The following is a 25,474-nucleotide window of genomic DNA, read 5'->3' as shown; positions in this document are numbered from 1 at the left end:
TTTATTTTGTGATTATGTGTGTAAAATTGTAACTTGTATGTAAACCTGTTCCCCTGCATCTTGGCCAGGACACTCTTGAAAACGAGATTTTTAATCTCAATGAGTTTTATCCTGGATAAATAAAGGACAAATAAGAAAAAAAAAATAATAATAATAATTTAAATTGAGGTCGATGGGCCGTGGTTTTAGCTCAGGCCTGTTTATTTACATGTTGTCGATTTTTGGATCTGTCTGTTATGGTCATTGCTGTGTACTTTTACTCACTGTAAATGAATTTCCCCAGGGGGACAATACATTTCTACTACTACTACTACTACTACTACTACTACTACTACTACTACTACTACTACTACTACTGGTACTACATTTGCCAGTCCCATTCTAATATAAAATTTGAGAAAGTAAACCTTGACTGTATGAGTAGCAAATAATCCCACAAGTCTGGTAATGATAAAAGCAGCTTACTTTATTGTTATTATGTAGGTAAATTAGTATTCAAGTCTAGTTTACTGTGATAATATTAATAATAATACACAATTGTCCAACTTTGAATCACACTGTTTGAAAAAGTGGGACGAGGAAGGTGCTGGCAAACAGGGATGTGCAGGATATCAGGCCGATTATACACAATGTCATTACTTTGATCAAAGCACACAAATCCCTATGGCCCATCTCACTTTAATATGATTAGTGTCAGCCCGTATTTGACAAGCCTGCCAGGGAGGTGGGAACATCTGGAGGCGGGAATTCTCCAATGCTAATTATTCTCACCAAAAGTACACAGGCCAGTGTAATTCCTTTTATGGAGCAATCGGAGACTAACTCTATGACATGCTCAGAAGGCAGCAGGAGGTCACTAGTTTTGCTTTATTGAATCAAGGGGATACAAAGTCAATTTGGCAAAAAACCAACTCCTCAATGTTACTGTATATTCACAAGCTTAACTTGTAACACATCATCCTCTTGTAGTTTTGAGTGTGAAGTGAAAGTGCAGATGTTGCTGGACTATGGGTGCCTATGGGTGTTTATACAGTATGAATGAACAACATTTTGGAAATTATGGCTCTTGCTGTGATAAAAAAAAAAAAAAAATGCATCGAAAGAGACAAGTTATATAGTCCGATGTCTGTTTTTTATAAATAGCTTCAATCAATACCTGAACACCTGAACACAATTTCATCGCAAGCACTTACTTACTCTTGATTTGAACCTTTTTGAAATAGCTTCAATATTTATCGGTGAGTCCTGGTCCAATTCCTTCATAATAAATCTTTAATTTGCAAATTGCTGCAATGCGCATATTTCGTAATGTGCAGGCATTCAGAACTAAGGGATAATGGCACTGTGTGTGGAACACGAAAGTTAAATTAAGTAGAAACCCTTTTTTTTTTTTAAGTGAAAAATAGTTACGCTAAACAACAACCTAATTACAAAACCATTATCTCGTGCATATTGACTTCATTTGTGCTCTCCGTATCTGTAGTTATGCATTCCCTCTGGCACATAAGCAGTAAGCACATAGTGTAAAAAGTAATAACCCATTGGACCCCAGTTCCATTCACACTCCGTAGCCTGTACCATAAAAGAGCAGGGTTAAGAAACATGTGTCTTTATTTAGATGGCCATGAGGGTCACAGCAGCAAAAGGTCACCTCAGAGGTTGACTTTATAAACAGATGTCACTATCTTATATTCTCCATCTGAGCTTCTGAACGTAACGCAAACATAGATTCCAATGCAGCATCTTTAATGAAAACTAAAACAGAAAATTAAAGGGATATTTCAGGACATTTTTGACCAGACTCTTGTGATTTCTAGAGATATATATAAATATATATATATATATTTTTAATTCATGCAGTCCTTATATTTGAAGAGTTTAGTGGTGCTAGGCTAGTGCATGTCTATGGTAACTAGTAGCCTGCATTAAAAACCTCTTCAAAATCATCAGGTCGTCCTCCAAACGTTGCCATATCTGATTTGTAGAAAGCAAATGCACTGTGCTTGAGTCAGACTGTTTTTAATGCAGGCTACTAGTTACCATAGACATGCACTAGCCTAGCACCACTAATAATAAGGACTGCATGATTAAAATAAAATAAACATCTCCAGAAATAAACTACACTCTGGATAATTAGGAAATGAGGCCCTATGTCAAAAATCATAGTTTTGTTGTTTATATATGTTTACTTTTATTATATCTCTGCACCCTTGTGTAATAGAAACACTACAACTACACTTTGTGGTAGCTACATTTTAGGCCAAATAAGAATTATGCGATAAATTGCATACCTTTTTTTGTTTGGCGGGGGCAATGATATGTTCAGAGATTAATAGCAAGCGTTTCTCATACATTTTACACCTTTCTCCAAATCCCTCTAGTCCAGAGACAATGTAATGCTATATAGTCTTGCTGTGTAGTTTAGCTCCTTCATCATAAAGCATTGTGCTACCTCTAGCTTCCAGAGCACATTTATTCACAGTTAGCAAGATATTTTACCGGGAAAAATGGCCAGTGCCTTAAGATACATTTTATACCTGCTTAATAAACGAGGAGGCGACTAAAAGGGTCATTTAAATGTTACAGTAATTGAAAGTGGGATTTATCAGCGTGCGCTCTTATTCTTCTGACATGCATTAAAGTGAATTATGTGTGTGTGTTTGTAGGCGCATTACGTACCCAAAGGTAGCCCTGGGGTAAGGAGGTGCTCGCTGCAGAGAAGCCCAACAATGCGCAGTGAACAGGATGGTGCAGGGCAGCTTCCAGCTACAAACAGCAAAAGGGAATTAATTATGGAGGTATGGCTCACTAGTGAAACATCCTTTTTATTCATACTGCCTTCTTCTACCACACTGAAATACAAAAAAAAAAGTAGTGGTCAATTACACAAACAAATGTTTCACTCAAAGGGTCATAATCCTCTGCGTATCATAGTGTGAATATTGGAGAAGACATCAGGAAGAGGAAGAGGTTTAAAAATCTACTGCAAAGGCACATCACCAGTACAGTATCATCGGTGGCAAACCCCTAATAGATATGTGTGATACTGTAATAATTTACCACATTTAAGCCATGGATTAAAAACATAAAAACTAGGAATTAAAGAATAGTACAAGATTAACATGCATCCTGTGGTCTCTTGGATTTCATTAGAGAACAATAGATATTGTAAAATAAGTTATTTTCTAAAGAAGTTAAAACTTCAGCTCTTGCGTTGGCTGCTTTACTTAGCCGGGAGCTGAAAGAAAGAAAGAAAGAAAGAAAGAAAGAAAGAAAGAAAGAAAGAAAGAAAGAAAGAAAGAAAGAAAGAAAGAAAGAAAAAGAAAGAAAAGAAACATTTCTCATTTTACATTGAAAAATAAGCCTTTATTGTGCTGGGCTAATAAATCTTAAAATCAACAAAACATATTGCTGGTTTCTTCCACGCGTATCGGCTCCAACGAGCCTTTGTGTAGTAACTGTAAAACTGTAAATAGAGAATTATGATGTGGGAGGAGTGCCTTGGTTTGTTGTTTTTCTTTTGAGTCTTAATTCCCCAAACACCAAAGAGCACCTTCCCCCAAAAAACTCATTTTGTTATTGACTTCCTGAGCACTTTCTCTAGTTTTTCCTGTAAAGGAATTTCTCAATCGTGAGATCAATAAAGTCTTATCTTATCTTATAGCCTTAAAACCTGCCAATTCCTTTGGTGGAAATTTGAATTAGTGATATTTCCGGATGTGGAAAAACGGCAGATGCTACTGCAAGCTTCCTCCCTGTACTGAGTATGCTATTATTTTGTGCCCCCCCGTAGTTATTATTATCAAATATCAATCTAAATTAAACTTGATTTTCTATTTGTTTTTCCTATCAGGCAAACAGAATAGTCCTAACAGGCACAAATCCTTTCCATTTTCTGGTGTGATTGAGTTTCTGATTCCATAAATACATTCAACGAAAGCAACAACAAGCGATGGAGGAAAGAATATATGCAAAAGTGAGGTTAATAATATCAAATAATAGCCACAGACAAGCAACAAATCTATTTATTGCCATGAAACTAAAAGACGGAGGTTGACATTAAAGTGTATGTCAAACCCCCTACAGCGTAATCTGCTCTGCGAACTAGTGCAGCGCCTGCCAGGAAGTTATTATCGTCCCGTAGTATGACCGCTGAGGGGGGCCATGTGACAGACGGAAAAGCTAATTGTGTGTTGTTTCTGCAGTGCGGGGCGGGGGTGAAAGTCAGGGAGTCGTGGTTTGGTAAATGGGGGGTGAGTAGGGGTGTGTGGATGGGGGTCAGTGACGGGAGCAGCGTGTCTTTTACTGTCATACTCGGCGACGGTAAGCATCAATCACACGTAATTTATAGCTCACTGTGGCCAGGGCCCTCCCATCTTCTGTGAAGCACCGGGCTTTGTCAACACGAAAAAAATCAATCCACACTGTTAATCTTTACGTAGAAAGTGTAAAGCCTTCGGGAATCTTATGTGCAGAATTTACGATTGTTTTATGGCAAAATGAACATGAATTGTGATTAGATTGCAACCTTTAGGCAACAGAAAATCATTCTACCTTCAGAAAAAATGAACCAGTTACCTGCCATCTACCACCTGTGTTTTACTCACACAAACCTTATATATATCTTCAGAAACTACAAGGTCTTAGCTTTCAAATGAGGCATTGCACTGGCCTGTAGGCTGTAAACAAAAACATGAGAACAAAGCAACCAAAAAAAAACTTTTAATCAGTTTTGTAGGTCTTAGCTTTCAAATGAGTTATACAGTTGTGCCGAACTGGAGAAAATGTGCTATGTTAAGGTGGGGGTTCATAGGTTAAATGTATCAACGGTATCACAAGATAGGTACTACCGGTTGGGTGAGAAAATATCTGGCTTAAAAAAAATAAAAAAAATAAATAAAAAAAAATGAAAAAAAATAAATAAATAAAATAAAATAAAATAAAATAAAATATAATAAAATAAAATAAAATAAAATAAAATAAAATAAAATAAAATAAAATAAAATAAAATAAAATAAAATAAAAGTCCGTGAGAGAGAGTGGCTGGTGGTTGCTGGAGGGACTGATGGCACAGATTGGCAGCCATGCTTCTGTCAAGCTGGGGCAGCAGAGGCTACAAAAGCAGGTTGTCACCACTGAGAATGGAATGAATGAATAAATAAGGATTAAACAGATGCACTACAAAAGCTTGCAGAGTCTAGATCACCATGACAAGCAGCGACGCTACGGTGCTCTGCAAGCAAGGGTAGAAGCACCGAAGAAGACACCCTTTTCACAAAGCCCATCTGGCCCTGGTAGTAGCCTTTTGCTATATTAGGGAAGGATTGAGTTTGAGTGGTCTGAATTTACGCATCAATGTGTTGCAAGCAGCACGGGACAGACGCGCTTCCTTGCACCGGACAGACAGAAACTAATCCCCGTCAGCCAGCTGTCCATCGCGAACCACAGCAGCTCGTCCTCGCTGGACCTGGCTGGGCTGGGTCTGAGGAACCAGCACCAGCTGCTCCAAATGTGCTCTATCTCTGCCGTCAGGTCACGACTCCAGATAAATCGGGAAGTCCCACAGAGATAAAGAATCTCTTTTTAAGGGAGGCCTGGCCCCAAAGGGGATCCTGTTGTACACTTTTTTTTTTAGCGGGTAGGGGAAAGCTGAGCAGAAAAAAGGGAGGAGACACAGAAAGCCCCCGCCAGTGTCTGATTAGTCTGATAATACTCTTCACATGCCCTTCTGGATGTTGCTTGTTTACTTTGTGCTGCCTCTTGAACTTTACATGCAGTAGTTGCTCTGTAATTAACAAGGCAAAGGCGATAAGTCACATCTCTCAATCTGCATGTAAAACGTTCTGACCAAGTCTATTAAAATTGAATGTGCAAATGCATTAGTCCTGCTATCTATCAACCCATCAGCTACTCTTTCACTTTTCCCGTCAGCACGTCCTCCCCTGTCCCTGTCTGCCTTTTATCTCTCTTTACCCTTCTGCTTCCACTCCATCAAGTGCTGCCCAATGTGTTTTGATAGGTAATTAAGAAGGCACTATAACTGAAAACCCATATGGAAGCCCTGTGGTAAAGGCAAAGCGGCTCGCAGTGGACCGAAGGGAATGCGGCGCAACAGCCGATGGTTCTGGCAGTTCAATGACGGAGGATTTTTATCAGTCACTTGAGACGGCCCAGCATCGTAGGGCCAATCTTCACAGGCTCAGATTGCTTTGTATGTTAGTGGTCCCAAGAGTGAGTGTAGCAAGACCAGAGGGGTTTGTCGGACCTTATGAGAAATTCAAAGACAGAAAAGTGCCAAGGGATTCTTTAGAAGAAGGCCCTGATGTGTAAATGAAGTGGATTGAATAGACTGGCAATTAGAAACATGTAATTATCTTGATGACATTATATAAATGCTGCTGTTAATCAATAAAGAACATTTACGTTTGCCTCTAAAATTGTTGCCTCTATTGTCAGTGGCTGCACAATTTTGATATACATTTTAGACTACAGTGATTTTGATTAACAGTATGGGTTTTAAAATCAATCAACATTTGACACAGCTTTTTGTTTGACACTAGACTCTTACACTCTCTATATTTTACGTTGGACCCCTATTCAAACGGGAGTCTATTTTTCACAATAGAACACAATTATTTTTTTCTGATCAGTGTTGTTACTTTAAAATTGTAATATGTTCTATATTAGTAGTTATGGCTTTAACAATGTCATGTGTTTGTATAAAAAAAAAATTAGCTGAGTTACACTACTTTGTGTTGCTTCTACTTTTGGCAAGATATGGACTGAATTGGTAGTGAAGCCACTGGGCAGCGGTGCAGTCAAAGATTTACTATTCCTTCTCTTTCCCCATTCTCTTGTGTTTTGTTCTGATGTTAACTACAACCTCCTGCAGATCTTATACACCAGTGTCCAACTTGATTTGGCACGCTGCATTTTATTTGGGGAGAGGTTTTTGTCGTTGTGGTTCATACATTTAAAGGCACTCGAGCTACTTTTATTGTAATGACTAATATATTATCATGTTTTGTGTAAGAAATGTGTTAATATTCCTTAGTTGCTGAAAAAAGTAATACATTTTTGTTGGCCGTTACTTTTGTAATACGTTGCCCCCAACACTGCTTCTGTAGTAGCAACAAATACAATGTGTGAAATTGTGGAAATAAACTACACTAACAAAAAAAAAAACTAGTATACAAGACATCATAATAGTGTTCCTAATAATTGCTGCTTTTTTATTTAAAGGTCCTATATCATGCAAAATCGACTTTTTGGAGCTTTTAGCCATGTTGTTATGCTATTTCCTTATCAAAAACACCCCCAGAGTGGTTTGTGGCTTCATTCACGCAGCTCTCAGCAATCTTCCTGAATCCTGCTCTCTGAGCAGCTGCTCCGCCCTCTCCTGGTGAACGACTGAGTGTTCAGTTGTGTCGTCACAGCGGAACGGAAGTGCTCGACGTCTGTAATGTAATGTCTTACAGCCTGATTTTAATTTGTAAAACAGCGTTTTCATTATTTCTGTCGTAAGAGAGAAACAAAAAAAATAAATTAAAAGGATGTGCCCGAGGTGCTTCCAGGTCAGCTGAGGCCAAAACAAACACATCCCTGAGCGTCTGAACAGATCAGTCATGTTTGCGCTGCAGCTGAAGATGGAGCTCGTTACCTACATTGGACACACCTGTTCTTTATTCTTAACTAACGATAATGTCACGGAGAAAAAGAAGCGCGTTTGGCTACGAGGACGAGGAGTTTATTCAACCTTTTTCAAGAAGAGGCCACTCGTCTAGCTGTTTTTTTCTCCGGGATTCAGCGACTTTCAGCCAAAATATTGTTTTTCTGTGACTGTCACTGATGGATGTTTGGTGAACCTTCGCCAGAACCAAAGTGGATTAACTTTTATAACCAACGCGAGTCCCATAATGTAAACAGCGATGGACCAGAGCGGTGAGTCAATCCAAACGCGTGTTAGCTTGTGTGTTAGCATATTAGCATGTGTGTTAGCCATTTATGAAGCTGTGTTGCAGATGTCAACTCTGTATAACTGCATCGTGAAGCAATTTCACTTATTGCTGTTGTATGTGCGGAGAGAGGGGGCGGAGTTAACTGAATCGAAGCGTTTTGTCTTCCGGGTTCGAAAAATACCTCCAGAAAACACTTATATTTATCACAAAAATGAGTGCTCCATAATGGTAGAGGTACAATATATCATATAAATGCCTATACTTAACTTTGGAATGGCTAAAATAGCATGATATAGATCCTTTAATAACTTGTATCTTTTGAATTTACAACTGTAGGATTTGACTACTATTGTTCTGAAAGCCCTAATGGAAAGAGAGTGTCCAGTGACAAAAATGTCTGCATACATTGGTGTATGAATGGGTGAGTGGATCCTTACTGTAAAGTGCTTTAAGTGCCTAATGTAGGTGGAAAAGCGCTACATAAGTTGAGACCATTTAACATATGACTAGATCATCTGTTTTACAATATGTATTTTGCTGTATGTTGACAAATAGATAAACAATCTCTCTGTTATTTGCAGCAGCACTACATGTACAATACTCAAAGGCCTTGTAAGCATGCTAAGGCTCAAAGAATAGATTTTGCTCCCATTACCAACCAGGCATGATCAATAGACCAAGACCACAGTGCGTTTATTGGACTTTTTAAATAGCCGCTGGCGGGAGTCGTGTGTGTGTGTGTGCGCGGAACAACAAAGATCCTTCTCACCTGTGCATGTGCAAATGATATCGACATGCGCTGAAGGGAAAATCTGGAGTCTAAAGCCACGACCGCATCAGTGGCCCGTCCCCATGCTAATGCCCTATCAAAGAAAGAGCTCCACTTAGAAATCAATGGGATCTGGCTATCTTGGAAGTCAATTGCCTGTCCCCGTTTATGGCGCAGTTTGTTAGCGTCTGTTGAGCCGCTGCAGTTAGTAAGCTAATTCCCAGGCGTCGAGGCAGGGGAAGAGCGAGGAAGGAGAGGTGAGGGTGAACAATGGCGAGGTTTAGTTTGATGGAGGGCTTTTGGGGGAAAAGGGGGAGAAATATGGAGGTGGGAAACAGGCTCGTGGGCTAATTACGGTGAGATTTGTAGGTGCCGTGTTAGGGTGGCCTCCCAGCTGTTTTGTATCAATGACCTGCTAATCAACACAAAGTCGGTCCTGGCGGCTACCCCAAGAGGGCGCCACTCCATATGCTGCTTCCAGGTGGCGCTGGCGAGTAAACGTGATGGTACTCATTGGAGGATGTTTATTGTTGCGGTCTGTTTTTGCGTGTTTTGCCAAGCTGGACAAGTTAACTCTTCTAGCCTTGTACATGTGCCAACATAGTAAGCTGCAAGAGACGCTAGTATGACACGCGTTGGGGTTTAATGATTCAGGTTATGGCTGTCAGGCTGTCAGAGTTGTGTTCTCAGCGCAAGAGTGACTCCCCTAAATCCAATTAATGTTTTACTTCCTAAGGCTATAGGACATGCAGGGTTTTTGCTTTTGGCACTTTGGCACAGTAAGCAAATCTATTCTAAGGTTTGTAGGAGGACACATTTATGGCTTCCCACACGGGGTCCAAGTATTCAGATTCTAATGTTATCAGTGAGTAGCTCTAAGTACTTGCAGCATGTTCCAAAACAAAATTATCATGAGTTAACATTTTTGGACTGCAAGCATGACAATATCAAATGTAACCTGCCAAAACTAAGTAGCAAAATAGCACACCACCACACAAAGTATTTTGCTTTCCAGGGGCAGGAAAATACAAAATATGGCCTATTTCTGCAATACACAATGGCACAATCTAATAATGCAGCAATATAAACATTTCCTAAGGGATTATATACGAAAACTTTAGCCTCAGCATTCAGCTATCCATCTATTATTGGTGGTGAATAGCCATCTAATATTCTGACTGTCAAAACAAACACTAAATTATTCTAAGTCTAAACCAGGAGAAAACATTCACCTTCTTTAAATGTTCACCCACACTACCATGAGCAGGACTAAAGGCAGAATAAACAGATTAAGGACAGGAAATTAAAGAGTTTTGTAATATTTGATAAACATGGCCAATTTAGTATGTCTCCAAAGATTTCAGTACAAAAGTTCATTTGTTGATAATTACAGAAACATTTTCCATGGTGAAAATGTTGTATCTACTTTTTTGGGGGGGTTCCTGAGTCCACTGCACATTGCCCAATCAGATTATCCCCGAAAAAACATGCAGGCATTTCACCCACTAATACAACACAGTTTGCTTTGATACTTTGTATTGCCATTTAAAGCAGAACTAAGTAACTAATGCCCCTAGAGGCCAAAAGTGCCACTGCAGGTGTTTTTTTTACTCATTTATTGTTCGTGAGAGTAAGTACTACGCTGACAGAAAAGGCAAAGGGAGAGAGTGATATTGTACATCAAATTACACAATGGAGAGTTTTTTTTTACTCAAACTTGGCTGTAGATACTGTTTAAGTGGCGCAAGCCCACAGTTAGCTTTGCCCGTTAGCCTGTTAACTTCTTCTTCGTGATTCTATTAGTGTGTATTGCGCCTCCGACCCAGTGCAGGGACAGTTGCAAGGGTGGTTTTCTGGCCAGAGACACCATGGGGGGATGAAAGACCCCCCATCCCATTAACACTTGTATTACCCCCAGAGGGACTACGAAAAGGATTTATTAAGGTAAACAAGTTACTTAGTACTGCTTTAAAAAGAGACTGTGGTCACACTCCATACCCCACAATCTAACTAAATCAGACTCTAAATTTAAGACCTCTGTGTGTCTGTGGAAGAAATCTGTGTCGTATCTGAGCAGCACATACCTCAGTGTGAGAACCACAGGCCTATATCAATAGCCCAAGTATTACCAAGGGAATGTGGGTGCACTTTTTTTTTTCTAATTCCATGGTCACAGTGCTTTCCCTCGGCTTCGCATAGCCACAATCTTTTACACGCACTAACAAGCACTAATAGAAAACTTCCGCTGTTTATTAACTGGTAATTGACTGGTGCTGGCGCTCCCTACCCACTGCAGCCCCACCGCCTAAGGCTACAGCAGACACAGCCACTGAATCGCTGGTCATCCTGAAATTACTTCGATACACTGTAGCGGTACACAGAGGTAGTGTGCACTATTAGGTAGCTTATCAAACTTGCTGCAAGACAGAATGGGGTGGATTTATGCTTTAAAATAAATGTCAAATTTGAGCCGCAAGTTAGTCGCAAATGAAACTGCAATTGCACATTGAATGGTCACAGCAAATTGCAAAGACTGTGGTTGTTTAGTTTATGCAACGTCCTCTACAGAGAACTAATTGATCCTGTGTTTCCATGGAGATTAATATGCATAAAACATGTTAACCTTGTAGTCGAGAAGGAACAACAAACAACACAACCCACCCACATCCCACCCTCTCTCTCCACCAAAAAATGAAAACTAAAATAAATTAAGTCCGGGATGATGTCCAGTTGAGTCCAAATATTAAAAATTCACTTTGTTTTCCTAGCTACTGTTGCTGTGACCGAAGAAATCTTTAAGAAATCCTTATACCTTTTCAAACACAATCAATTTTGAGGACAACATGTTTCTTTGATAACTAATAGATATGCTACGATGAAATAAATGTGCTATTTCTTTCATCTCTGTGTGACCTGGAGTGATTTTGAGTTTGATTGGGCAGAAGTGGCAGAGCTGAACATTTTGAGGTTCTCGTGAAAGTGATAAGGAAGGGACGGATTAGGAGCGACTTCACTGGGACGGATGTTGAGCAGATAGAATCAGAGCGGGCAGTACGAGATGGTTTGGAGATTCTCAAGGAAAATATCGCAACTATAGCTGTACAAGAATGCTGGGACTGGAGCTGTCAGAGAGGGTCTCTAGAGAGAAAGACATTGGTGGAACTTCTGTTGATTGAAGATGCAGAGTATATGAAAGGAAACCATATGCTTTGTGGAGCAGACCACTAAGGAGAACATCAGAGAGTGAAAGGAGATTGCTAATTAGTATGCATTTAGCCATTACCTACCAACCATAGCCATTTTTAACGAATAAAGTTGATGTTAAATAATATGTCATTAACCTCTTAACCCCCAACTGAACCGAGCACAAACGGGAAAAACACAAAGCTGAAAACGCAGCAAAAAAGCGTCAAAATAAAGAACATGCGATGAACAAAGTGACGAAGTGAAAAAAAACACAATGGATCCACAAAAAAAGTGAGAAAAACTCAACAAAAAGCAGCAACAATGTGGCAAAAGCGATGAAAGCGCAACAAAAAAAGTGGAAAAAATTAGATGGAAAAAGAACATGAAAAAAGCAAGGATGAAGATACGTTGAGGTCAGTTTTGTAGGTCTTAGCTTTCAAATGAGGCGTTACCCTGGCCTATAAAGTAATGCCTCGTTTAAGCTCTGGTCCAGAAGCCTTTAGATTTGGGTAAAGCCAAACTGGAGAAAATGCACTTGGTCAAGACGGGTGTTAAGAGATTATAAAAGGGGGGAAAAAGCAAAGAATAATTGACTAGTCTAGACAATATTGCCACATAACAAAGGTAGTCCTGCAATACTGAAAGTAAAAAAAAATAAAAAATACTGTTAGTTGAGGAAACTGAATTATTTCTACTGAACGCTGTCATTTTCTGAAGTCTTGGCGAGCCTTTTCTTCGCTTTACGGTGCATATAGTTGACAGACAGCTAAATGCAAATTGGAGAAGACCAAGGAACAAACATATGGCGAGAGCAAAATGTGGTTTGTGCATTGTCGGTTTGCATACACATCCCAGACTAATAATGCTAATCCGTGAGGACAATGACATCAAAGTTGAAACTCGGATTTCGCAGGATGCTTTTGGAGCCGAGATGTCGCCCTGTGATTTAAATTCAGCCAGCATCTCCGCACCAAGATCAAAGGGCCAACCACCTGCTGTGCCCAAGGCCTGAGTTACGCTCAGAATATTCAAGTCAAGACAATAACATTAAACCATCTGTGCCAGCGTACCAACAAGACACCTGATTTGACACTCCTGAGAAATGCCGCAGTGAACACTTTGGAGGCGCTTAGGGCTGGGGAGTGAAATCATCGGGCTATCAGCTTCTTATTAAAACTGACTGAGGACATTCTCCCTCTCACACGTTTAATGTCCACAGTCTGTACAGTAATAAGTCGCCGTCTCCCCCGGCAACCCCACGGATCATATCAGCAATAAGTGGAATGAAGTTGCGGTGAGGTTTCGCATAGCACCGCTCAGAGCCACGGCCCGACATTAGTAGGACATCGCCGACTCATATTCACGGATGAGATTTCTCTTCCCCGTGTCCTTCACCGCCCCTCGCCCAGAGATTGCAACACCCCCAACGAATGTGATGCAAATTTGCTGTGCCCCGTTTTTCACACACACACACACACACACACACACACACACCCCAGTGGCTCCCGCGGCCAGCTCTGAATGAAAGCGGTGTACTGCCCCTGCATTAATGGGTTCAGAGGAGTACAGGCCAAAGCTTTCTGCGCAGTCAATCACTCGTGCCTCTCTGTCGACCCACAGAAGCGAAGAGACATCCACACACACACACTTCAAACAGGCAGGAGGTGAGAAACCTACCCACCACTCCGAGAAACCGCTCGTCTGTGATAGACATGTGACAATAGGTGTAAAATTATTTAGTAGAATTCCAGAGAGTTTGAGTTTATCATTGAACAACATATGTCAAAAAACCTCTAATATAGTAAATACATCTTTCTAATGCATACTAAATGTATATCTATTTTATTTATTTATTTTATTTATCATTAAATAATGGACCTTATACTGGAAAATTCTAATCATCAAAGATTTTCAGAACAATTTCAGTTGCACAAAAAAATGTATTTATATTTTGTGGTATTGGGAAGGGATGGGTATCGTTAAGGTTTTATCACTACTCTTATCGATACTCTCGATACTCTCACGGTACTTTAAAAGAAAAAAAAGTTGTTTTAATTATTACTATTATTTACTAAATCAAGGATTACAAGGCTGTTGGTTAGATTTGGCTGTAGGCTGTTGGGGACTGAGTCCAAATTAAAACTTACTTCAGTAAAATAATGAACTGGAGCCAAAGCCTGTTCAGCCTCTCAGCTTGGGTCCAGTGGGTTGACACCAGCTCGCGCTGACGTGCACGTGGGAGCATGCACACGTGTGCACGTACAAGCCGAAACTCTTAAGTTCGGGTATTTGTGAATGAAGAAAAGAGCAAGTGGCTCATCTGTTTGTTCAATACGAAGTCGTTACGTTTCGCTTTTTACAGCGGGTTAGCGGCAGCAGCTTGGGGGGTTTCTGAGTAGAATAAGCACGTTTTTAATGTTTAACACTGCGTGTCTTTACCGCATTCTTGAGAGGGAGGAAAAATGCAGAGATGGGCCGACACCCCTAGTGATTATTTGAGCACGTGTGATTAGCAGCAACACAGCAGCCACGTTACAAAATGGTCCTGTGACACACGTTGGGTTCCCACTGGTTTTAGAAGTAAATATGTAAAGAAAAAAAACAACTTGATTCACTTTAAGTTTATCGATGCAAATTGAAACCAACCTATTGTCTTTGTGATGCCTGATGTGCTACAATGATTCAAAAATCAACCCAACACCAAAGAACGGATGTGTTTTGTTTGATTATATACAAGCTGATAGGCCAAGCAAGACCAATGCAAACACTTCCAAACAAAACAGCACAGCTCTGGTGTCAGCGCCGTTTTCACCGTGTGGCTACATTTGCCAAAGTTTCAAATGCATAGTCTGCCCTTAAAATCCTTGTAATTCAAAAGTGGCCTGATTGGCAAAGAAAGACACAAACAAACCCAAAATATATCAATTCACACTGTCAGGGCAAACAAAACTTGTACCCCTAGTACTGTGTAAATAACATTTTAACAACTTGCTGTGATAAGGATTGTTTTTCTTACAGCTGTACACCACAAAATTGTTTCCAAAACACTAGAACATTTGATTCCAGAATCCATTCACTTTACAATGGAGTAAAAAGTTAACAGCACCTTGCTTTCAAACCTCTTCACACTGGCCAGAGGAAATAAATTAGGCTGCTTGTCCATGTTCTTAAAGCAGCAAGTGAAAAGACTAATTGGCAAAGTACAGAAAACGAGAAAGTGTAAAGATGAAATAGAGCACTGATAGGGAATCAAAGATGAATATGCCTTTGCTTATAAATTATGAAATATTTGATTGGTATTATTTCTATTTGTACAATAGAATATGACAGAGACCAAATCAATACATTTAGCAGGCTTTCCCTCCTGGGTGCATAATTTTCTCTTGGTTGTCATCTTGACAAGTAAAGAGAAGAAACTTGGAGGCCATAGGAGGAGGCTTTGACTCAGAGGCATTCTCTATGATTCTCTGTAATTAGTATGTTCAGACCCTTCACAAGTGACCCTGCTGTCAAGGGTTGGGTGGGCGCTACATTAAGACAGGCTTTACACTGCCCTCCATTGGCAAGGAGTGTAATAAAGAAGTGCTAAATATACAGTGTGTGCTTCAGTTTGACAGGACTAAAGGGGAATGTGCAGAATACTAGGCATTTCTGAGCACCATGCAATTCAGGGGTCATAAGACTTTTTGAAGTCTTTCTTACAGTAAATACCACAGTAGTCTACAAGGAAAGGTTCCATTCAGTTACTCTGTTCATAATGCCTGCACATACTACTCAGTATCAAACATGAATATCAATCAGCAATTTGGACTACTCTGTTCCACCTCCCACTAGCTTCACTAACTTTAAATAACGATTTATGCACACTGATGATCTGGCATGTGAAAGTGGAAGTGTACCAACATACCCTCCTTTCCTCATGTACTCTGGGCCTTGTAAAGACAGGTGCCTGATCCTGTGCATGTGAAGATGTTGCTGTCACAACTCTGCTGGAGTTGTTCTCTGCAGATGCCAAACTGTGGCTGGTGGCCTGAGGCCTGACCTCCCAGAGGAGCTCTCTTTGGTGCCGAGTGTTGAGCAGTCAGGGCACTGCGCTGTCACTGACCCCTGCTTTGGCGACACTGACAGTTTGGTGATGTGTTGGGGATGTGTGGTGTGCAGTTGTGCACACCCAAGTCATGGGCCAAAAAGGCCAGGTGGGATTAGCGGCAGCGATGGCTCCGCTGTAGTCAAGCTCCACGTGTTGATTGACACTTCAATCTGCAGTGTGCATACCAATCACAACTGCCCTCTGTGAACTCCAAAAATCAGTTTATAGGAAAATGAATCCCAAGCTTCTACCATAAACCGATATTTATAACAGGACTTCAGGTTTTAATTTTCAGTTTCCATTTTACCATATAAGGCTCATAAAGTCCAATGGATGCAGAGATACAGTATTTTATAGCGGATCCATAGCAAAACGACTGCAGGGAGTGCAGAGCGATTCTTCCTAAAAGCATAAAAGCTGTTTTATAGCATATGGAAATGGTTTGTATCTGCATTTAACAACACAGTCTGAACCTGTTGATTTATTTGCTACATTAAGCCATGATTCATGCCCAAAAACATCACCAAGCTGCTTGATATTTAAGGAGCATTTACTCCTATATAGTGTCCCAGCCTGACTTGTAAAGCTATTGGAATTACAACAGTTCAGTTAGTAGGTTAGTAGAGGGCACTTAACCCATCTTTCCTCCAGTGTCTGCATACATTGGTGTGTGAATGAGAGTGTGACTGGTAAATAGTTTGCAAAGCACTTTGGGAGCCCAGTGGAGGTAGAGTACAGTATATTTGAAAATGTATTAAACTTGTTAGGGCTGGGGAAATGATTGTTAACGCAAAATTGGGAAATGATCATGTTAAAATACATTAAATTAAATGAGGCGAGTAAATATCTGCTCCCTAACCCCCTGGTGCTGAGCAGTGGGATGCTGTAGTGACCAATACGTCTATGGAAGTAACCCGGCAAAGAAGGAAACTACAAAGTAAAAACTAGGGCTAAATATTACGTATGCCTCTAGGACTAAAGTACAATGCCTGTACATGTGTTTCCATGCATTTCACATGGTGATGTGCACATGCTGAGTTGTTGAGCCGTAACTCAGCATGTGCTGAGGCTCGACAGAGCAAGAAAGCGCAGGATGCGTCACTGATATCCGCAACAATTACTGTGATCTTTTTGAATGAAACGTGCCACTCCACAGCAGCACTCTGTTGACCTGATAGAAGTCCCTGGAAACTCCACAGCAGCAGGGTCTGGTCAATGTTAAGAGGACTAAGACTCAAGGAAGCTGAGTGGATATCATGACACAAACCTTCTACATTCATGTTAAGATACCGATGTAAATTATGAAATGAGTCATTAACAAATTACTTTAACTCTACTTTCTACATAATGTTTATTTTATTTTATTTAACTTAACAAGATCACGGAACCACTCACCCAGAATGTCTTACTAAAGTACACATTGACAGTATTCACTGGAGACTGTGATTGAAACACTAACATTTGAGTCCATGTGAAAAGGCTCTATCAACTGAGCCACTGCTGCCTGCAATCTGAATTTTCCAGAGAAATGCACAACTTACTTCTCTTTCTTCTTTTTTTTTCCTCTCTAAGAGCTCTGAATCATTATGTCGTTCTCACCACAATGTTGAAAGAAACGTAGCCACGCAACAATGCATTTACCGCCTCCCAGAAAGCCACTCAACAAGCACATTTTCTAGTCACTTTCATGTGTCTGTCCGACGCACAATGCACCTCAGTTATCAGTCCATCAGTGAGGAAGATGGATGACACACTGAGTACGGCTGACACGAACAACATGCCCCTGAAGCCTGAGCCCATCCCGCAAACAGGCGAATAATCCAAGGAGCAGTGCTGCGCATCAAGCTGCTCGCATACTAAGAGCAAAGAGGGAAGTCAAACTCAATCTGATGTGAAAGTAGTTCAGAAGAGTGGATGAAGAATAGAGGGTGACCGATGTGGGTTTTTCTAAGGCATATGTTGATGCCAATTTTCGGGCAATGCTGATATTTTTTTCCAAATGTTTCGTCTCTAATCCTGTGTATGATGATGCTTTAAAACTGTAAAATGTGTCAAGTGTTTATCTGTGACAGAAGGGGGCGCTTTATTAGGGGCAGAGGGCTGGTTTATTAGGACATTATTGTTTAGTAGGTATATACTTATTTTCAGTAAATAAAGAGTATGCAGATGATGTCAGAGCAACAGAAGCTTGAAAAGTCAACATCAGTAGCCTAAATATTTACTCAAGTTAGAGTAACGTTACTTTGAATTAATTTGAATGAATTAAGTAAAAAGTAATAACCCAAACAATTACTGAAGTAAAAGTAAAAAGCACTTGGAGGAAATGTTACTTGAGTACTGTGTCGAAACTTGGATCCAGGAGGAACAATGCAGTTTTCGTCCTGGTTGTGGCACACTGGACCAGCTCTATACCCTTCATCGAGTGCTCGAGGGTTTGTGGGAGTTCGATCAACCAGTCCACATGTGTTTTGTGGATCTGGAGAAAGCGTTCGACCGCGTCCCTCGTGGTGCCCTGCGGGGGGTGCTCCGGGAGTATGGGGTCCGGGGCCCTCTGCTAAGGGCTGTCCGTTCCCTGTATGACGCAGCAGGAGCTTGGTTCGCATTGCCGGCAGTAAGTCAGACCTGTTCCCGGTGCGTGTTGGTCTCCGCCAGGGCTGCCCTTTGTCACCGGTTCTGTTCATTACTTTTATGGACAGAATTTCTAGGCGCAGCCAGGGGCCGGAGGGTGTCCGGTTTGGGAGCCTCAGGATCTCATCTCTGCTGTTTGCGGATGATGTTGTTCTGTTGGCTTCAACGAACCAGGACCTTCAGCACGCTCTGGGGCGGTTTGCAGCCGAGTGTGTAGCGGCCGGGATGAGGATCAGCACCTCCAAATCTGGGGCCATAGTTCTCCACCGGAAAAAGGTGGTTTCCCCTCTACAGGTCGGTGGGGAGTCCTTACCTCAAGTGGAGGAGTTAAAGTATCTCGGGGTCTTGTTCACGAGTGAGGGACGGATGGATCGGTGCGGCGTCAGCAGTGATGCGGTCGCTGTATCGGTCTGTCGTGGTGAAGAGGGAGCTGAGTCGGGGGGGCGAAGCTCTCACCTATGGTCATGAGATTTGGGTAATGACCGAAAGGACAAGATCGTGAAAACAAGCGGCCGAAATGAGATTCCTTCGCAGGGTAGCTGGGCGCACCCTTCGAGATCGGGTGAGGAGCTCAGTTACTCGGGAGGAGCTCGGAGTAGAGTCACTGCTCCTTCACGTCGAAAGGAGCCAGCTGAGGTGGCTAGGGCATCTGTTCCAGATGCCTCCTGGTCGTCTCCCGCGGGAGGTCTTCCAGGCATGTCCTAGTGGGACAAGGCCTTGTGGAAGACCCAGGACACGGTGGTGGGACTATGTCTCCGAGCTGGCCTGGTGTCGCCTCGGGGTCCCCCCCAGAACAGCTGGAGGAGGTGTGTGTGGACCGGGAAGTTTGGGCATCTCTGCTGAGACTGCTGCCCCCGCGACCCGGCCACGGATAAAGCGGAAGAAAATGGATGGATGGACAAAGAGAATTCCAAGAGAAAAACAGAAATGAAAATACAGAAAAACATAATATTAAATTTAAAAAATCTAAAAAAATCTAAAAAAATAAGGTGCACGAGACAATCTACATCTATTTTATACATCAAAACAAGGCATTGGCAACTTACATATTTTCTTACAATGGAAAAAGTAACAATTATCATGTACAAATACCTCATTGTAATTTTACTCAAGTAGAAGTAAAAAGTACTGTATGATTAAAAAGTACATGTACTTCAGTAAATGTAACTGAGTACTACCCGCCTCTGGTTATGATGTGTTGTTGGCCCATAGGCTTTATTTGACAGAACTGTAGAGTGTGAAAGGGGCTGATGAGTTGGGAGAGACATTTAGCAGTTTCTCAAAGCCAAAACACGAACCCACGATGATGAGGACGGAACAGTAGTCCTCCATGTGTGCAACAGCTTTAACCACTATAGACTATTAGCTACACGAGCTATGACATTATGACGTTATCACATGACGTTCTGTGTAGAATGAAAAGGATCCAAATGCCTGCCCTCCCTATAGTTTAAGGGAAGGCAAGATGAGTGTGGGTGGACGGGTGCGGATTTGAGAGGGTGGGAATGGGAAGAGTGGACATGGGAGGAGTGTTGAAAGAGCATCACTGTGTATGGGAGTTTTTTATTTATTTTATTTGACCTTTATTTATCCAGGATAAAACTCATTGAGATCAAGTGTGTGTGTAGGTGTGTTTGTACAGATTGCTTTGCTGAGTGAGTGGTGTGTGGATAGTCGGGCCTGGTCTGGTTTGGGACAGAGGATGGAAATTAGCCTATAATCCTGCTTTTTAAATTCAGGATTATAGGCTGCACATTGTACATGTTGTAAATGTGTTGTCCCTTTAAATAAATAAATATTAAAACAGAACTAAATAACTCATGCCCCTAGAGGCCATAAGCACCACTGCAGGTCTCGTAGCATGTTGCGTTTTTTTTTTACTCATTAATTGTCCGTAAGAGTAAATACTACGCTAACAGAAAAGAGTTGTGCCACAACTCAATGACACAATGGAGATCATTTTTGTCACTCAATCTTGGCTGTAAATACTGCTAAAGTGGCGCTAGCCTGCAGTTAGCTTTGCCCGTTAGCATGTTAGCTTCTTCTTCGTGATTCCATTAGTGTGTATTGGGTCTCTGGGTTAGAGCAGGGAAAGCTGCAATTGTGGTTTTCTGGCCAGAGACACCAGACATCCCATTAACACTTGTATTACCCCCAGAGAGAAGAAGAAGAAAAGAAAAAGACTGATTTAGAACTGCTTTAAAACAAATAAGATAAACTAAAGTATAAAAGTATTACTCATTTATCATCTTTAAATAAACACAGTGGCCTATTAACCCGAAAGCCACATAAAACAAACAATGTTGATGATACTTGATCTACATAAACTAGTAAAGAGTCTTAAGTGTAAGACCCGAGCAGGGTTTTCAGCTCCTTCCCGAGCTGAGACAGAGAGGCTAATCCTCTCATAAAAGAGAAAGGAAGCTAACCCTGACGCAGCCCAAACCCTCTCCCAGTTTGTCATTCTGCACTTCAAAGCATACATGATGAAATCCCCAAGGTATTATAAGAGCTCCAGAGCAGCCCTGTCATAGCCTAATGCCTCATAAACGCAGTCTGGAAACATGCCCCTTTCCTCTTTTCAAACTCTTTGTAGCCCCCCTGCTTTAGGCATCATTTGGAGAAGTTAAGGTTTTTTGCAGCTGAACAAGATATGGGCCATTGGTGAATTATTTTACGGCTTTGGGATTCCTCTACTTCACTGATAAAACACAGCACAGTTCGAATGTCAGGACCAAAGTCTAGAATCAACATTTGGTAGAACCACTGGGAAATATAATTAACCTAGAGCACACAGTCATGATGCCTGTAACCAACCATTTGTGCTAAAAGACATTCAGAAAATATTTTGAGTCAATACTGGGTTCCTGAAATGTATGTATTAGATAGAAATGTGTATTTACTAAGTAGGGCTGCACACTATGAGGGGGAAAAAATGCAATATCAATATCTGCCTCGAATATTGCTACGCTACAATATTTTTGCGAAAGTTCACTTAACAAGTTCAAACCTGTACATTATAAATAAAATTGTAAACAATTGTTTATTTGTAAGAACAAAAATCAGGACAAAAACAAGGTTAAAATGAACCCTAAGTAAAAAAAAATCATGTCTAAAACTTTAATTTGAGTATTTATAGTTTTGGCCTATCCGAAGTGACTAAAGAAAAACAACAGGATATACCTATTAATACACTCTCACAATGAAGACTAAGAGTGCCTAAGCGTCGACAATTTACTCTGTCCTCAGTCCACCCTTGAATACAAAGTAACTTCTGACAAACTTGCCCTCGGAAAGCAAGTGTTTCATTCATTTCATACAGAATGTTGAAGACTTCCTATGGGTATAAATGTCAGGTTTACTTCAATTGCTCAACTTGGACATTGACGCAGAGTGGTTTTCGCCGTTGCATTTAGTGGATAATTATTCCTTGAAGATTGCTGTTAAGCTGTAACCATTTCTGAAGTAGTATCTCCTATTAATCCCTTAACCCATCCACCTTAGCGCCTCCCCCTGGGCCAACTGCCAAACTTGCTCTGTTTCATCTTTCACAACAGCGAAGAGGGCAGAGGAACAGCGCGTGAGCAGACTCTTCAAACATGGATCGTAAAGTGCTGTTAGCCAAAATATTTCCTGTTTGTCAAACTGGCCGAGAAACATTTTTAGTAAAGGCGTAAAGGCCCGCTGATAAATTGGCCCGAGAGCATTTTTTTTAATATAGATATTCAAAATGTTTGTTTTACAAAAATGTAAATAATTTAAAAATTCCATTTCGTCATTCCAATCAAAAACATGCATATCACACACACGTGGGGTGACCAAACGTCCCGAAAAATTTGGGACAGTTCCGAAATAGAGGCTTTTGTCCCAAATCTAGCCCAAACTGTCCCGAAAAATAGGGCTGAGTATCAATTCAGATTTCCCAAATCGATTCGATTCACGATTTGATTTGATTGATTTTCGATTCAGTTAAGGAGATCACGCGGTACCAATTTTACTTGGATATGGAAGACATTCTCAGAAGAACTAATGGTAGAAACTAACTCTAACTTAGTAAAATAGAAAAAATATCAATATTAACATCAGTAAAAATATCAATATTCACATTAGTAAAAATATCAATATTCACATTAAGCATTGAACCCCCATTTGGCACAGCCAATCAGGCCTTTAATAGTAAACAACATGGCTGCCACCATAGACATCAGACTGAAGCAGTCTGGCAAGATTTTTTGAAATAAACCACTAAATCTTTGTGGAAACATGAACAAAAGATGTTTTATATCCGGATGCACGGTGAGTCTCCAAAGGATGCAGACACGGCGGCATGTTTAATTTCTGCACATAATACATTGGTCTGGGATTGTGACTGACACAGGGATTGCTGTAAACTTTGAGGACAAAGACGCAGCCGCAGTAAAGGGACAAGAAAGAACTCCAAATGCGGCTGTTTTGGAACTTATATCTGTCTTTCTCTCACTTATTAAAAAGCCACAATGCCTGCCTGTAAAAGAGCCGTGATGTGGCTCGCTCTGTGCAGACGCGTGGCAACAAATTATTTGGAAAACTTTAACAGAAGTTTTACACCGCCGATAACTTCAATAATATTTAGAATAAATGAGGAATCCTTGAAAAAAATAAACATAAAGGAAGTAGCAATAATACTGTAATATTAAGGGAGACAAGGGGCACAATAGCTCCCCCTTGTGTTCGGCAGGGCAGTTGGTGAAATATAGCCGCTTTGCAAAACTTGTGTTTTTAAGGATGTTTTGTTCGTAAGCTTTATTATACAGGAAAGCTCAGGGTATAAGGAAAAGAGTATGGAGAGACATTCAGCAAATTGTCGGAGCTGAGACCCAAACCCATAATGCTGAGGACAAAGACTTAGGGCCCGATCTTGTGCATCAAAACAGAGACGATAGCGTGACATTTTGCGCTCAGTCGGAGCGCACTTTGTGATCTTGCCACTCCAGACTTAGCGCATTTAAGTGGGTTGAGACATACACATTTTCCTCCAACCAAATCGACTCCGCGTCCAGGAGAGTGGTTGTTTGGGGTGAACATGTGCTTTTGTTTAGCTTCGCGTTCACGCCAATCGCGGGCCGATCCGCGCCACAGTGGACGCTGTAGCTCTTTTTATCTCGAGACGTGAACATCGTTTAGCTCACGATGGGGTAAATAAAGTTTTTAGTTTGACCTGTGAGAGCCTAAGGCTTAAGAAAGAACACAAGACAGCGCAAAGTAAACGAGGAAGTGAATGTCAGCCGTGTTTCCATCAGTGCAGTCACCTCCTCTTGTGACGCCCCCTCACAGGTGGCGGAGGCGAATGGCACATATAGCGCCGCCACTCGGAAAATAATTCGCCAAGAGCCTGCGCCGCCCTGTGCGCCGCCACAAGATCTGACCCTTAAAGTTAAACTGTTTAATTATAGACTATTAAGCATATCACATGACAAATGCTCAAATATTGAGTCTCTAGAAGACAAATTACTATATTTTTAACATCAAGATGCCAGAAATTCAACTGTTATATATATATTTTTCTTAAAGTCTCAAAGGCAACTGGGGATGCCCCAAAGAGCAACTGGGTGCCTGCGGGGCATAGGGTTGGTGACCCCTGGTATAATCTAACCAAAATGTCACCAAAGACTTTCACTTGACACAAATATGAATCTACATAAAATGTACGACCTTAAAGCCACACACAAATTTTGAGAGCACTGACACCAAATATCTTCTTTCTCATTAGTCATTAGTTTCTCCTTGCTAACAGTGTTTGAACATTGATCATCATAGTCACCTGACTTGTGTGCCCACTTGGTGAAAGTCTATATGTTCCCTCTCAACCTGTAAGCTCCATCTACAGCCCTAACAAGAACAGCCCATTCCCTGCTGCAGAACCACAGGGGTGCACAATACTGTCAGTGGGCCAGTTCAGCTCCCTTAGGTGACCTACGCGGGATGCTCTGCTCTGCTGCTTTACAACTTTATTTTCCGCCGGAAATGGCTGAAGACCCCACGGCCACATCTCTTTTAATCTGGGATTTCTCCCCTGCCTTCTTTTCTTCATCCTTTCTGCTCACTGTAAGTCAGACTGCCAGGAGACGCAGTTCCGAGCAGGAGGAAGATGCTACGGAGCTTTGGCGCACAGAGGCGTATATGTCCCAAAGGCTGCGGCTAAGGCGAAAAGAGAGACAGGGAGAGAGAGAAGAGGAAAGACGCTGCTGCAGAGTTAAACCCCTAATCACAGTCTGCTCTGCATGAAGGACTTAAAGTCACTCCATTTAATGCTACCTTCTCCTTAGTCAAAAACTGGGAAAGAAATACTACTGCTTACCTCTTCTTCAGCTTTCTAATGCTTCAGCCCACATTCTTATCAAATGCATACTCTTTGATGTTCTAAGGTGCACTCAAAACACTTAACCCACAGATGCATGCATGCCGAAAATATATTAAAGTGCATCCACTAGAAGCAGCAATACGAGCGATCGCTGTTAATGTTTACTTCTGCAATTTTCGCCGTATGTTTTGGTGAATGGTAGGCAACAGCTGATGCATACAGGACTCTAACTCGGTTTTATGAGATGATAGATCTGTTACAGCGCAAGAGAAGCAATGCCCTGCTTATGGACATTGTTTTTGCTGATCATAGGATTTTAATAAAATGTTCATCAAATATGAAAATGTAAAATGCCTACCACGGCAAACGGATGTGACGACATCGCGATCGCTCGAATAGGCTTGAGGCGTCGATGTGCCCAGACACATTAGTAACAAAAATGAAATAAAAAAACTTTCCACTTCACTAAAGCGATGAATGACAAATTTTACTGTAATTATACT

The 25,474-nt window shown here is 41.1% G+C and overlaps 1 protein-coding gene across 4 annotated transcripts in view; it reads right to left on the bottom strand.

The window, feature by feature from the left end:
• arhgef10la (Rho guanine nucleotide exchange factor (GEF) 10-like a) overlaps positions 1-25,474 on the bottom strand; it is a 127,523-nt gene that overhangs the window by 27,842 nt on the left and 74,207 nt on the right. For all 4 annotated transcript variants that reach the window (XM_079579082.1, XM_079579081.1, XM_079579083.1 and 1 more), the window contains one exon: positions 2,680-2,766. In XM_079579082.1, the coding sequence (XP_079435208.1) occupies positions 2,680-2,766 (87 nt within the window). The remainder of the gene's footprint in view (positions 1-2,679; positions 2,767-25,474) is intronic.

This window comes from Gobius niger (genome assembly GCF_951799975.1).
Source record: "Gobius niger genome assembly, chromosome: 20".
In the NCBI taxonomy this organism is placed as follows: domain Eukaryota; kingdom Metazoa; phylum Chordata; class Actinopteri; order Gobiiformes; family Gobiidae; genus Gobius; species Gobius niger.
The sequence above is the reverse complement of the archived record's forward strand: the minus strand, read 5'-3'. Positions and strand labels throughout refer to the sequence as shown.